We start from the raw sequence: 15,925 nt of genomic DNA on the forward strand, positions 1-15,925 counted from the left end.
GCTCCGATTTAGACAAGAAAAAGACAAAAGGCAAATAGTTAAGGCGCAAGGGTAGGAGTCATTCCGAAGTCCAGGAATGAGCCTCTCGGGAGGATGAATGCAAAGTCGGGTGAACTAATAAGACTAAAAGAGAAAATTTATTATGGAAAAACGAAAGTTAACACTTGAACTTAGTTTATATCAGGGGTCACCAAACTTTTTTCACAGCGGGCCAGACAACTGAGAGAATGACGAGCGCGGCCGTATAATCAATACAGGATTTGGCAGGATGGCCGAGCACTCAAGGTGGCAGCCTACCGCTCTGGGGAACCCGGGATCGAATCTTGACGAGTCGAAAAATCCCCAGGAATTTTTCGGAGGATGGTCCGAATGTCGACCCCCGTCCCTCACCACCCGGCCGCCTCATTCTGGGCCTGGCTGAACTCATAATAAGCTTGCTAAAAGAGGCCCTCTTAGTGCCCGCAGGGCGGAAAGATTAAAAAACATCCAATACAGGACACTGAATACACAAAAAATAAGGACAACCGACATATTTATTTACCAATACACAAACACGATCTCTGCAGCAAGCTCGTAATCGCTTTTCTTAGATTTTTAATAGTAAGTTTATCTAAAATCTATAATATTCCCATATAAATTATTATATTTTAGCTCGTCGGCACAGTGCGGCAATGGGCAGGATGAACTGACCTCGCGGACCGTAGTTTGGTGACCCCTGGTTTAGATTAATAGTATCAATAAGTACAAACAATATGTTTTAGGGCCTATGGAAAAACGCCTATTTCTATTTTTAAAACGGGAGTATCTAGTGGGGGTATTCAAACTTCGCCACTCACAACATACCAAGAAAGGAGTTGTCTTCTCTTCTAGATGTTGTGTTGATTTTCTTCTTTTTCCTCTCTCTTTTCTGCTTTTTCTTCCTCTCTCGCTTTCCTTCACTTTCTCACTCTTTCACTTCTCCTCCTTTCTTTTTCACCCTTTTGTCTTTTCTTCCCTTTACTCAGTCCCTCACTAAGTCTTTCACTAAGTCTGATTTTCGTCATTTCCTTTTATTTTATTCTTCGTTTTAACCAATCATGATTTTGTTCCGAAAGAAGTTAAGGTAATTTGAGATAAGAATGATTGATCATCCTTTAGTTTTTCTTCTCTCTTGTCTATTAAGAACTATATTTTTCCACGTGACATGGATGGAGTAGCATCTGTCATCTAACACTATTTAAAAAGGAGAAACGACGGTCATCCCCTTCGTCATTTCCTTTGCATGTTGTGAGATTTATAACAATTAATTGATAATTTTTTATTCCAATTTGTTTCTCTGTATTATTTTTAACCGGCATTACTAAAAATTTAGAAAGGAGGTCCTTAAAATCGAAAAAATAGGCGAAATTTCTTTACCGCGTTGGTTGATAAACGTAAACAATTCCAGTGTCGCGTTTACACAAACATCTCAAAGATGTGGGTGCAAAGGGCGACTTGTTTGATAACTAACAGTTGTTCGTAGCACAACAAGACATAACAACCAAATTTTGGGGGAAAATGGTGGGCCTCACAGTAGGATGATGTAAATATGCCATACTTCGGTGGGAACTAAAAATATAGCAAATATGCAACCATTACAAGAAATTCTTCTAATAATAAAGCCATATGACTTTTTCAGCTTTTATATAAAATCTGAAAAAGTCGTGTGACTAAAACTTATCACAAATATATCTATTACTTGGGTTTTATCTTTATTCGAAGGCCCTACACAAGACCAATACGCGATAAACAGCGTCATAAATTGTTGAGCACTTTTCAGTGATAAATAGTAAATGAACCAAAGAATGTATTCTAATTTATTATATTATTAAATCATATAGCAGCTCAAGTTTTTGAGCTATGCATAAGTTTTAAGAAATTTCAATATGTGTTCCACTTGTGGCGCGTACAATATTCAATCTGTGTTCAGTTTCATGCCACGCGTTCCTTAGCATTTTGGGCGTTATTGTTTCAACAACTTTCGTAATTCGATGTTCAAGTTCAACAATATGAAGAACTTTAATTAGGTAAATACGACCTTTATGTGAAGGAACCCCACATTTTGAGTTCTCCACATACAAATCATTCTGCCAGGTGATGTGGATCGGGCCAACATACCGGGACACACCATTCCCGAAAACACCTTGGGAATTTCGACCGCCGTATTCAATCCTAGATCCCTATAGCGGTCACAATTTTTACACCTCTTCTAAAGATTTCCCGATTCTTTATTGACATACTGCTCAGGAACATCCGGAATCGAATGCCGCGTACAAGTTTCCATGAATTTTTTATGGGTTTTCTTTCCTGTATATGTCGGGATTCGTTCTTCACCACCTGGCCGTCCCTATTGTGGGCCTGGCCGAGCCCATCATAGGTGTAGAAGAAAGACCCTCTTAGGTACAAGGCGGAAGAAGCGATTTATGTTACGCGTGTTATGCTACACGAATTAATTACAAGGCTGTAAACCATTTATAAACAGTTTTATACAAGTTAAAATATAAAGTAAACTTAAAAGATGTATTATTTTAAACTACAAAACAATATAAAAATGGCATAAAGATCTTACTTTCAGAACATTTGATATCCCCATAAAACGTCGAAAGCATTAAAAATGATAGTAACAGCACATTCTTCATGGCTTTGGCTATATAAAACGATATAAAGGAAAATGGTGGTCTATTCAGAAACTATTGTTCTCGTTAATAGGATCTCACTAAGTAATTTCAACTTTTCCGAATATGTGATATACATTGAATATTTATTTATGGTTATTCGTCAGCAAGCACAACGTCTCTACCGAGTATCTCGATGTTGTGACCGTCACACTATGTTCGTGTTTATGTTTAAAGTACCTTTCAAGGCGCTGTATTCAAATATATAGAACTAGTAGGCAATTGCGCAACACAATTTATTTTGGATTTTTTAGATAAATAAATACTTCAAACGGATGTAATGGCCTCGGGGTAGGCTGGAGCTTTGCAGGGCCTCGGAAAATAGCTATTAGTGGAAGCCTTAAATATTTGCAAAGAGAATTTTCTTAGAAATCTGAAAATTTGGGTTTCCTCCGATCGCGGGATCTTGGGCTGAGGCCCGAAAACTAACTAATGAACCGGTCTTCAGTGGCCATATATATACAGCTTTATACATAATATAGCTTTTAATTGCCGTCAATAACCTTTGTAGATTTAAGAGTATTGCAAAAACTAAATGCAGATTCAATCTTCGGATAATTAATTTAAAATAACAGAGTTAATTTACACAGATCCAGATTTGTGTATTTTGCTTGTTGTTCTTTTAAATATTAAAATTATTTGTAATTTTATAAATTTAACAGCCATAATATTAAAATATTTGATTGGGACTCTGTACTTGATGGCAGATTACTATAAACAAAATAATTCACCAGGCGTGTATTACTTTCATTTTAAATCCTTTCGATATCGAATGGGAGTGTCGAAATTGCACCATTATGTGTAATAACGGTGCAGTAAATTTGTACAGGGCCGGATTTACATAAGGGCATTTGGGGCCTGTGCCAGGGCCCCACAAAATAGGAGCCCCCACAAAACTAAAAAAAAATATGTTTAAACATAATTTTTTTCTATTACCGCGACAGCCTAGTGTGGTCTACTCACGAGGGCAATAGGCAAGAGAAAACCAAACCCGGGAAAAAACCTATGAAACAACGGAAAATTTCGGGAAAAAATTTCACACAGGTATTTTTCAGTTAAATTAAAATAATTAGTTTTACACAATAAAATATATGTATGTTTACAATAACCTTATTTTTAAATGAAATTTACAACTTCCTAGTTCAAATCTAATTGAAAGTACAGTATTTTGTGTAAATTTTCTAAATCATCAAATTTGCCTACTCTTAAAGGGGGGACCCCCACCGAATTTGTGCCCAGGGCCCCTGGATTGGTAAATCCGGCCCTGCATTTGTAATCGGTTTAAAATGCATGTTAAATTAGTTAAATATTTCAAGTTTTGTAAATGAAATCTTAATTTTATGCACGAGGAAACTAAAAATGCTTCCAGAAAAGTTTAAATATTTCTGTAAAATTAAAATTTCATTTACAAAACTTGAAATATTTAACTAATTTAACACGCATTTTAAACCGATTACAAATTCATTGCACCATTATGTGTAATAATGGTCAATTTCGACACTCCCATTCGATATCGAAAGGATTTAAAATGAAAGTAATACACGCCTGGTGAATTATTTTGTTTATAGTAATCTGCCATCAAGTACAGAGTCCCAATCAAATATTTTAATATTATGGCTGTTAAATTTATAAAATTACAAATAATTTTAATATTTAAAAGAACAACAAGCAAAATACACAAATCTGGATCTGTGTAAATTAACTCTGTTATTTTAAATTAATTATCCGAAGATTGAATCCGCAGTTTGTTTTTGCAATACTCTTGAATATACAAAGGTTATTGACGGCAATTAAAAGTTTATATATAATTAAAAGCTTTTGTCTTGTAAAACAGATGTCAATTAACTAATTAAATATGATTAAATGAATTAAATCTGTTATATTATTAGTTAATTTAAATGAAAATAGAGAATAACAATTTAACTATAAATTATTTGAGAACTTTTAATTTTTTATTTATTTCAAGTGTGTGATAAGTGTACGTGTCGTATTCAAATATTTTCCTAACGTTCATTCGATTTTTTCTTAATTTATTTATAAAGTTTAGATGGTAGAGATGCTCTAGGCCCCTCCTGTTTACACTAATGCCTTTTCCTTCGAGTAATTCGTCCTAGTGATTAAATACAAGATGGAAAAGTATTAAATCTTGTAAACAATCTATTTTTGTTTATATAAATATATTTTTGAAGAAAATTTAGTTTATCAATAAAAATGAAATAAAAATTAACACATTCTATTTAAAAATAAATTTACTTTACGGATGTTAGAGTCGAACTACATGAACTGATTATAGTAAGAATTTATACAAATATTCGTAAGCACATATACAGTAATAACGATAAAATCATATAATATAAATGATAAACGTACAAAATATTAATTATAACTGATTTTCTTCAGAAAAAATGCAAATTTGATTATCATCGTCACAAGTAGTTTTGGCGGGACAGCAATGTATTTTATCTGGACAACACACGGCATTTTCAAATGGACAACATCCCCAGTCGCCACTAGGCGTCTGGCAACAAGTGTTGCCATCTTGACAACGATGACCATCTTTGCATGTGACGTCTTCTGGAGAAGCCGACACGGTATCCGTTACAGATATATTCTTGCCATGATCTGGCAAACAAATTTTGTTATCTATGCAAATGGTATTAGTAGGGCAACAGTGAAGACCATCGGGACAACAGGATCCGTAAGAATAAGGACAGCATCTATTTCCAACAGACGACACGCAACAAGTCTCACTCCCTTGACAGTAGTGTTTATGGTCCGGACAGATACTATTCACTTTAGAAGCCGGTTTGGTGTGTTTTAAGAAGATCGAATCGTCCGAAACTTGATGCAAAAGAACTCTCACGCATCTCCTCTGTCTCAGATCGCATCTGGTATTTGCAGGGCAACAATGTTCTCCATCCGTACAACATACGGCATTTTCAACAGGACAGCACATGTTGGATTCGCCACTAGGCGCCTGACAACAAGTGTCGCCATCATGACAACGATGACCATCTTTGCATGTGACGTCTTGTGGAGAAGCCGACACGGTATCCGTTGCAGATATATTCTTGCCATGATCTGGCGAATAACATTTGTTATTTATGCAAATGGTATTAGCAGGGCAACAGTGAAGACCATCGGCACAACAGGATCCGTAAGAATAAAGACAGCATCTATTTCCAACAGACGACACGCAACAAGTCTCACTCCCTTGACAGTAGTGTTTATGGTCGGGACAGATACTATTCACTTTATACGCCGGTTTGGTGTGTTTTAAGAAGATCGAATCGTCCGAAACTTGATGCAAAAGAACACCCACGCATCTCATCTGTCTCAGATCGCATCTGGTATTTGCAGGGCAACAATGTTCTCCATCCGTACAACATACGGCATTTTCTACAGGACAGCACATGTTGGATTTTCCTTTTCCGGGACAGCAGGTGCCATTGTTAACGCATACAGTACCGTCTTCACATATTAGATTCGTATCATCTGTAAAAGAAGGAAAATGGATTACTTACTTCATGATTATTAGTTAGAAAAATTGACATAACTTTTTAGGATGATATGCGTAAAGTGTAGACAGTGCAGTATATAATCGAATTGACATTGAGTACACGAGACTGGGATTGCCCATTAATCATGACGAGAGTATACATGAGATTTAGCAAATACGTTCCAATTAAAATAAACTTAATATGTTATCTGTTTCCACTCGAAAACATCGCTTAGTGTCAAGACAGAAATAAAAATTAGGCGTTATTTATAAATGAACTAGTCATTTTCGATCTATGCTTACGTTGTTTAGTTACTAATTCGAACGTCATTTATTTTGCATGTATTATATTTGACATCATTAACATCCTTATCATTTGATTTATGTACTCTTCATGCCAGAAATTTTACAGCCCAACCTCCAATAAAAATCACTTCCCAACATCGGTCATCTGTAAACGGCAGCCATTTTTGTACCGCGTACAAAGTAACCTCCAAACAACGGCCATTTTTCTCATCAGCGGCCGCCATTCGAAGGTTCAGCTGTACGTAATTGTTTATTAGACATTTCAGAATGAAGAAAAATAAATATAACAATAAGAATAAATTGTAATCAAAATTAAATGCAAATAAAATAATAATCTTACTTTCAGAACAGTTGACAGAGAATATGGAAACAGTCAAAAATGAAAGAAACAGTAAATTCTTCATGATTTGTAATAAACGAATAATCCAAAATGTTGTTACGTGAAAGCAAAATTGTGAACAAACCGGGATTAACTACAGTATAACCCAACTGAGACATGACTTGAAGTATTTTGTTTATATTAAGATCGCTTGTCAAGTACAAAGTTTCGATCAGATCATTTCATAGTTTAAAATTTAAACAAAAATAACGCTTAACTAGATTTTTTAAACAGTAAAATTATCGTGTTATATAACGTTTTTGCAAATTAAGTATTGTTTCTATGAGTTCGAAGAATTAGTTGAGGCAAAAGCTGGTGCATTCATGTTTTTGCCTCAAATAAACTCTTTGGACTAATGGCAGAATTATTAGGTTTACGGATTCGGTTATCGAAGAAAAACGTGTTTAGAATGATCTTTAAAAGTACGTTTAGCATATCGTTTGAAAATAAATTTGTGACTTCAGACTTTTCGAACACTCTTTACATGTAAATGCAATCGTGGGGAAGCTGTTAACAATAGTAATTCAAAATCAGTAAATGGTTATGGTTGAAAACAGGGGTTTGGGAGTGCGCAGGGTGCAGCTGCATCTCCTGTAGGGGTTTTATCCGAGTAATGCCGGGTAGTAAAAATTTTACCGAGGTACAAACTGATTCCTTTTTTCACTTCATCTAAAGATTTCTGGATTCTCTGTTGGAATTTTTAATCGTTCTACAGTATAATGTCTGAGAAATATAAACAGAGCTGAGAGAACGAAGAGAAATGTGCTTTACCACTTTATCAGAGGGCCTTAATTAATTATCCTTATTCTTATAAAAATTCTTATTTACAAGTATTATGATGTATGTCATTAATTAAAAATTAAATAAAACTAATAGTAGTTTAGTTTCAATGTAACTAAAAGATGGCGACACTTCAATTAACAATCAGTATCAATTAAAATACCGCCATCTGTTCGTTAAAATTTAAACTAAAAATCTTTAGTTCTTAATTTTCTCGTACACACATAAATAAATAAATAAATATAAATATATATATAATTATCACGGAACGGAAGGCATAACAATAAAAACAATAGTTATTTAAAATTTTAAAAGGCATTATGTCATGTCGTCACGAAGTTCAATATTATTTAGTGTATGCAAAATATTCTTAGCAGTTATTTACAGTCGGCAAGAAATTAATCCCAACCCTCATCTTTCTAGCAAATTGGCGAATAATTAAATTATAATACCGTAAAGTTTGATTTTTATGCGCTGTAATTTTATGCTGAACCAAAATTTCTGCTGTGTTCGGGATTTTGCTGACCCCGGACAAAGACAAGTACCAAATGTTAGTATTTTATGTAAAAAGCACGATATGGAGATATTAAGATAAAGTTTTTTTTTTTGATAATTGATGGAAAATGTGCTTCTGGATTGCAGAAAGTGGTGGGATCCACATATGTGATGCCAGGGTCCCATCTCGGGCCTCACATATGGTTAAAAAAATTATTATAAAAGTTATTTTACCGAAGATAATAAAATGTTATGCTATAAATAGTTATGGAGAATGTGGTTTAAAGCATTCTTTATCACACGCAGAGAAAACTATTGATGCCCATTGGTTTGGTTTATTTGGTTATGACAACGCGACACGTGATCTATCTGTCGAGGTGGATGCTCCCAAGAGGACTTTTATCAGAAACTGGCACTTATTTAATTGCTAAAAAAGTAAATAAAATTTTGTCATTGATTAAATTAACATAAATGTCGAAGTTTTAAGCTTGACATTCGCAAGCTTGACATCCTAGTTAATGAGGTACGGTCATCGGACCGTACCTCATTAACTAGAATGGTGTAAGTAGTAGCATTCAGTAGTATGATATAAATATGCAATACTTTGGTGTCCCAGCACAATATGGCATATTTGCCATAGCTTTAGTGGGAACTAAAAATATGGCAAATAATCTATGCAACCGCTACAAGAAACGCTTCTAATATGGCCATATGACTTTTTCAGATTTTATATAAAATCTGAAAAAGTCGTGTGACTAAAAGTTATCACAAATATATTTCTCACTTAAGTTTTATCTTGATTCGAAGGCCCTATACAAGACGAATACGCAAATAGGCTTAAAATTTTTCTTAATTTTACTCAAAATCGCGCCCGGATCCTCACAATAACTTTCGTAATTCGTTGTTCAAGTTCAACAATATCAAGCACTTTAGTTAGGTAAATACGACCTTTATGTGAAGGAACTTTACATTTTGAGTTCCCTACATAAAGATTATTCTGCCAGGTGATGTGGATCGGGCCCAACATATCCGGGACACGCCATTCCCAAAAACACCTAGGGATTTTCGACCGCCGTATTCGATCCTGGATCCCTATAGCGTTAACCTAATTTTTATATCTTTTCTGAAAATTTCCCGATTCTTTGGTATACTGCTCTGGAGGATCCGGAATAGAATTCCGCGTACAACTTCTCATGAATTTTTTATGAATTTTCTCTCCTGTATAAGTCGGGATTCGTTCTTCACCACCTGGCCGTCCCTATTGTGGGCCTGGCCGAGCCCATCATGGGTGTAGAAGAAAGACCCTCTTAGGTACAAGGCGGAAGAAGCGATTTATGTTACGCGTGTTATGCTACACGAATTAATTACAAGGCTGTAAACCATTTATAAACAGTTTTATACAAGTTAAAATATAAAGTAAACTTAAAAGATGTATTATTTTAAACTACAAAACAATATAAATATGGCATAAAGATCTTACTTTCAGAACATTTGATATCCCCATAAAACGTCGAAAGCATTAAAAATGATAGTAACAGCACATTCTTCATGGCTTTGGCTATATAAAACGATATAAAGGAAAATGATGGTCTATTCAGAAACTATTGTTCTCGTTAATAGGATCTCACTAAGTAATTTCAACTTTTCCGAATGTGTGATATACATTGAATATTTATTTATGGTTATCCGTCAGCAAGCACAAAGTCTCTACCGAGTATCTAGACGTTGTGACCGTCACCCTATATTCGTGTTTATGTTTAAAGTACCTTTCAAGGCGCTGTATTCAAATATATAGAACTAGTAGGCAATTGCGCAACACAATTTATTTTGGATTTTTTAGATAAATAAATACTTCAAACGGATGTAATGGCCTCGGGGTAGGCTGGAGCTTTGCGGGGCCTCGGAAAATAGCTATTAGTGGAAGCCTTAAATATTTGCAAAGAGAATTTTCTTAGAAATCTGAAAATTTGGGTTTCCACTGATCGCAGGACCTTGAGCTGAGACCCGAAAACTAACTAATGAACCGGTCTTGAGTGGCTATCTGATAATATAGCCCTATATATTGACGGCAATCAAAACTATTGATATATACTTTTAATTGCATGAGGAAACAAAAAAATGCATGCAGAAAATTGCTTTAAATATGAACTACATTGCTTTAAATCTTTTTTTTTTTTTTTTTTCTTAAATTAAGGTTTCATTTACAAAACTTGAAATATTTAACTAATTTAACACGCATTTTAAACCGAGTACAAATTTACTTCATCGTTATTACACATAATGGTGCAATTTCGACAGTCCCCCCGGTATCGAAAGGATTTAAAATGAAAGTAATACACGCCTGGTGAATTATTTTGTTTATAGTAATCTGCCATCAAGTACAGAGTCCCAATCAAATATTTTAATATTATGGCTGTTAAATTTATAAAATTACAAATAATTTTAATATTTAAAAGAACAACAAACAAAATACAGAAATCTGGATCTATGTAAATTAATTCTGTTATTTTAAATTAATTATCCGAAGATTGAATCTGCAGTTTGTTTTTGCAATACTCTTGAATATACAAAGGTTATTGACATCAATTTTAAGCTTTTCTCTTGTAAAACAGATGTTAATTAATTAACTAAATATAATTAAATAAATTCAATCTGTTATATTACTATTTAATTCAAATACTCTTCTAAATAATATCTTCGTTTGCTATGAAATACATGGAGAGGTAACTTGATGGTTTGACTGATTGCAAGAAAACCTGAAAAGTAAATTAAATAATAAGTTTAGTTTTTCAGTTTAAATTTGTTAATATTGTATTTTCAGTAATTTCGCCAAACAATACTTTTGAAGACGAACTGACGCCATACTTCTACATAAAACAGTCTTCAAACCTTCAATATGGCGTCATGTATTGACGCAATATTGAAACTTGAACCCATATTAGAATCTCTTTTAACGAGCACCTCGTATAACGAGCAAAATAAATTGCGAGAAATTGACTCGCTTAATGAGTGACGTTTCGCGTAACGAGTGGCCAGGAGAGGGGACGTCCCGGATTTTGCGCATGCTACATCAGTCTGAGTTTTGCACTCGTTCCGCTAGCATCTTAGTGTCGCTTGTGATCACACATTTTTCCAAACTTATGTTCAGACATATTACGTATAAACATCAAAACCATAGCCCGTTATATAATAAACACACCAAACGATATGCCAAATTCTTGAGCTATGTAAAGGCTATAATTAAATATTAGAAATTAGTTCATTTGAATAGAGGTAGGCAGTTATGCTGCCATCTCGTATTAAACTTAATTAATGAAATTAAATTTTATAAATGTATAAATTAAAAATTGATTATTTATAATTATTAAATTTAATACGAGATGGAAGCATAACTGCCTACCTCTATTCAAATGAACTAATTTCTAATATTTAATTATAGCTTTTACATAGCCCAAAAATTTGGCATATCGTTTGGTGTGTTTATAACACATATTATCTGTTTTTTTGTTTTCTATAAGTAGAATTCGCATTCCAGGTTATTTCATTCTGCGCTAGAAGAAAAGATGATGATTATTCACGCTCCTTAACAATGTTTATTGTATAATTTCCTTTTAATAAACGGTATACATAAAATATTTGAGTATTTTTTCGGAGTGGAACGCATTATGGTATTTTACATTAATTTATATAAAAAATTGTTTCGCTTAACGAGTGTTTCGCATTAAGAAACGAATTATGCTCGTTAAGCAAGGTTCCACTGTAAATAATAAAATATTTATATAATTTACTTTGACTGCGACAGTGTCTTGAGAAGAGGTTAATAAAATAAAAAAATAATATAATCTATTTAAAAATAAATTTACTTTATAGGGAATCTTCAGTTCTGATTTGAAAAATATTCATTTTTAAATGTCAACAAGAATAACTTAGAAAACAGGAAATAAGTTCTTAATTAATAAATTGATATTTAAATGACTACTTTTACGCAGTTTAAAATATTTTAATTTAAAAAGTTAGAATCGAACTACAGGAACTGATTATTGTGAAAATTTATACAAATATTCGTAAGCACATATACAGTAATAATGATAAAATGATATAATATAAATGATTAACATTTTATAATAGAACATATTAATTATAACTAATTTTCGTCAGAAGAAATGCAAATTGCATTATCATCGTCACAAGTAGTTTTGTGGGACAGCAATGTTTTATCTGGACAACACACAGCAATTTCAAATGGACAACATCCCCAGTCACCGTTAGGCAACTGGCAACAAATGTCGCCATCTTGACAATGATGACCATCTTTGCATGTGCCGTCTTATGGAGAAGCCGACACGGTGTCCATTACAGATATATTCTTGCCATGATATAGCGAATAACATTTGTTATTTATGCAAATGGTATTAGCAGGGCAACAGTTAAGACCATCGGGACAGCAGGATCCGTAAGAATAAGGACAGCATCTATTTCCAACAGACGACACGCAACAAGTCTCACTCCCTTGACAGTAGTGTTTATGGTCCGGACAGATACTATTCACTTTAGAAGCCGGTTTGGTGTGTTTTAAGAAGATCGAATCGTCCGAAACTTGATGCAAAAGAACACCCACGCATCTCATCTGTCTCAGATCGCATCTGGTATTTGCAGGGCAACAATGTTCTCCATCCGTACAACATACGGCATTTTCTACAGGACAGCACATGTTGGATTTTCCTTTTCCGGGACAGCAGGTGCCATTGTTAACGCATACAGTACCGTCTTCACATATTAGATTCGTATCATCTGTAAAAGAAGGAAAATGGATTACTTACTTCATGATTATTAGTTAGAAAAATTGACATAACTTTTTAGGATGATATGCGTAAAGTGTAGACAGTGCAGTATATAATCGAATTGACATTGAGTACACGAGACTGGGATTGCCCATTAATCATGACGAGAGTATACATGAGATTTAGCAAATACGTTCCAATTAAAATAAACTTAATATGTTATCTGTTTCCACTCGAAAACATCGCTTAGTGTCAAGACAGAAATAAAAATTAGGCGTTATTTATAAATGAACTAGTCATTTTCGATCTATGCTTACGTTGTTTAGTTACTAATTCGAACGTCATTTATTTTGCATGTATTATATTTGACATCATTAACATCCTCATCATTTGATTTATGTACTCTTCATGCCAGAAATTTTACAGCCCAACCTCCAATAAAAATCACCTCCCAACATCGGTCATCTGTAAACGGCAGCCATTTTTGTACCGCGTACAAAGTAACCTCCAAACAACGGCCATTTTTCTCATCAGCGGCCGCCATTCGAAGGTTCAGCTGTACGTAATTGTTTATTAGACATTTCAGAATGAAGAAAAATAAATATAACAATAAGAATAAATTGTAATCAAAATTAAATGCAAATAAAATAATAATCTTACTTTCAGAACAGTTGACAGAGAATATGGAAACAGTCAAAAATGAAAGAAACAGTAAATTCTTCATGATTTGTAATAAACGAATAATCCAAAATGTTGTTACGTGAAAGCAAAATTGTGAACAAACCGGGATTAACTACAGTATAACCCAACTGAGACCTGATTTGAAGTATTTTGTTTATCTTCTCATTTGAAACCGTGTCTTCTTTCTTTGTTTTTTCAACACAATGAAGTGTAATTTATATATGACACAAGGCGTATTTTGTTTATATTAAGACCACATGTTAGGTATAAAGTTTCTATCAGGTTATTCTGTGATAAATGCTTGAAACGCCCCCATGCTTCGTCATCACTTTTCCGAAGGATGGACATCGTTTCAGCGATGACTAAGGGCTATTTATCGCTATGACCGACTGGTCCGAGTCCAAGTCGTATTGCCATGATGGCAACAGCAGTGGTCGTTTCAATCGGACAGATTTAAAAAGCATAATTCTTGGCTACTATTTTTGTAGCTGGTGGTGCAGATGTTGAAGAATATAAGGAAGAGAATTTTACATGTAATTCGTGTTTTGCTGAAATACAAGATGATGAAGTTTTATCTTGCAGTGCATATGAAAAGAGATTTCGATTCTGATTGTGTCGGCTTATTGTAGTAGTATCACACAAACAGAAATAAAATATAGAAAATAGAATGACTAAACAATACTCGTGACGTTTATGGCTTCAACTAGAACATCGAATATCAAACGATAATCTGCCAACCAATCAAACCCCCCCAAAAAGGTCTAAATATTTAAACTTGGCACCTTTGTTAACCACTTAAATCATATTTTGTGTTGGCCGGTAACCTTATGTCATGTAATTTTCCTTTTCGAATGCCATCATACCGATGGTCCGATAGAAAGAAAGAACTGTTGCGGAAGGGAATCAATGTTAACTCGACCAAAAGTATTCGATGACCTCCTCCCGGAAGAGAGGATGTCATCGACTACTCATTAATACCGGTCTACTATTAATATTTGAAAAGTGATCCGTGTTGGATGGGTTGTGATGGCCCCGCGGTTGATCGACGTTCAGTGGCGTAGCGTGAGTGTCAGCCGCCCGGAGCGGAGGAAAGTTTCGCCGCCCCCTTATTTAGGTATTATTATTATTTATTGTGAAATTTTGCCGCGTGGGGGCAAAATAGTGGGGCAAAGTAGTGGGGGCGGCAGGCCGCCGCCACTACGCTACGCCACTGTCGACGTTGCTAATGTTAACGTCCAAACGACTTTGTATGACTTGTTTAAATAGAAAAAGTCTTGTAAAAATGCTAGATTTGTTTGTTTAGTTAGTTTTATGGCAACGCAACACTAAGAGGGATACCTTCCAGGAGGTCGTTTTAAGGAAAACTGGTTCCTATTTAGGCGTTACAGACGTGGAGAAAACCCGGAAAACCCCATGTGACCAGCCAGTCAGAGCTAGGCGCGAATCCACCACCGAACTCCCAGTGTTGGAGGAACGAAGACCGCTTGGCCACTGATGGGCCTTAAAAATGTTAGAATAATTGCTTTTATGTGATAATAAATTGTTAAAATTTTGGCAACAGATTGAATAAACTATGCGGGAAGTGTGTTTTCATAAATATCGCGTTTATGGAAAAATTACTGGGTTGCAATTTGGAAATTTGTAGACCTATAAATTCTGACTGTCTTCCCTTATCTATCTGTCTTTCCTTAATCCGAGAACGGAGGTTGACAGATGAAAGTCGAGAGCTGATATGGAAATCGTAAGATAAAAGAACCAGATTACCTATATACAAACTTCCGATTTGTACAACAAGTTACGTTATTTCAATACGAAAATTTACCCCCGAACAGAGTTAGATACATAACAGGCACGACTCTATTGCTAAGAGGAAAAGTATAATGTACTGGGGCAAAACAGTATTACACTCCACGCAAGCAAATCTATGTGCTACCTGTCACAGTCATGGCGTAATGGCTCATTTATCTTGCGCTGTATCATTGTCGTAGTAATTCAGTGAATATAACATATATTTTTAAAATTATATTCTCTTTGTAAGAATTATATTTAGTTAATTATTTTGTTTACTTTTTTGTCAATAGATGGCGTCGACTCAGAAAATCGAGAGTAAATAAAAATTAATTTATTAATATAAATGCAATCGTTACTTTGGGGTGGGATGTACGACGTGATCTAAGTTAGAAGTATTTGAACGTAACTACCGCGTTTCGTAGCCAAACGGCCTAGGAGTGTATAGAAAACAAACAAACATCCTCATTTATGTATATAGACGAAGTCATGAACTCCTATTTCTTTACATTTAAATGGACCA

At 34.5% G+C, this 15,925-nt stretch overlaps 1 protein-coding gene and 1 pseudogene across 1 annotated transcript; both read right to left on the bottom strand.

The window, feature by feature from the left end:
• Positions 1 to 4,924: 4,924 nt before the first annotated feature.
• LOC136982916 (progranulin-like) lies at positions 4,925 to 9,816 on the bottom strand. The gene is made up of 2 exons (XM_067279486.1): positions 9,633 to 9,816; positions 4,925 to 6,188 (listed from the first exon to the last, which is right to left on the bottom strand). The coding sequence occupies exons 1-2, from the start codon at positions 9,700 to 9,702 to the stop codon at positions 5,074 to 5,076; spliced, it is 1,185 nt and encodes a 394-aa protein (XP_067135587.1). The 5' UTR covers positions 9,703 to 9,816; the 3' UTR covers positions 4,925 to 5,073.
• A 2,424-nt stretch (positions 9,817 to 12,240) lies between these two features.
• On the bottom strand, positions 12,241 to 13,750 carry LOC136982922 (progranulin-like; annotated as a pseudogene).
• Between the last annotated feature and the right edge of the window lie 2,175 nt (positions 13,751 to 15,925).

Source organism: Centruroides vittatus, unplaced genomic scaffold (assembly GCF_030686945.1).
Source record: "Centruroides vittatus isolate TY-2023 unplaced genomic scaffold, ASM3068694v2 contig_1176, whole genome shotgun sequence".
Taxonomy (NCBI): domain Eukaryota; kingdom Metazoa; phylum Arthropoda; class Arachnida; order Scorpiones; family Buthidae; genus Centruroides; species Centruroides vittatus.

What these genes read in the sequence shown, in the direction of transcription:
- LOC136982916 (XM_067279486.1), bottom strand. Translation starts at nt 9,702, where the DNA reads ATGAAGAATGTGCTGTTACTATCATTTTTAATGCTTTCGACGTTTTAT. An exon ending in GGATATCAAATGTTCTGAAA is followed by an intron (nt 6,189 to 9,632) that starts GTAAGATCTTTA and finishes CTTCTTTTACAG; the next exon opens with ATGATACGAATCTAATATGT.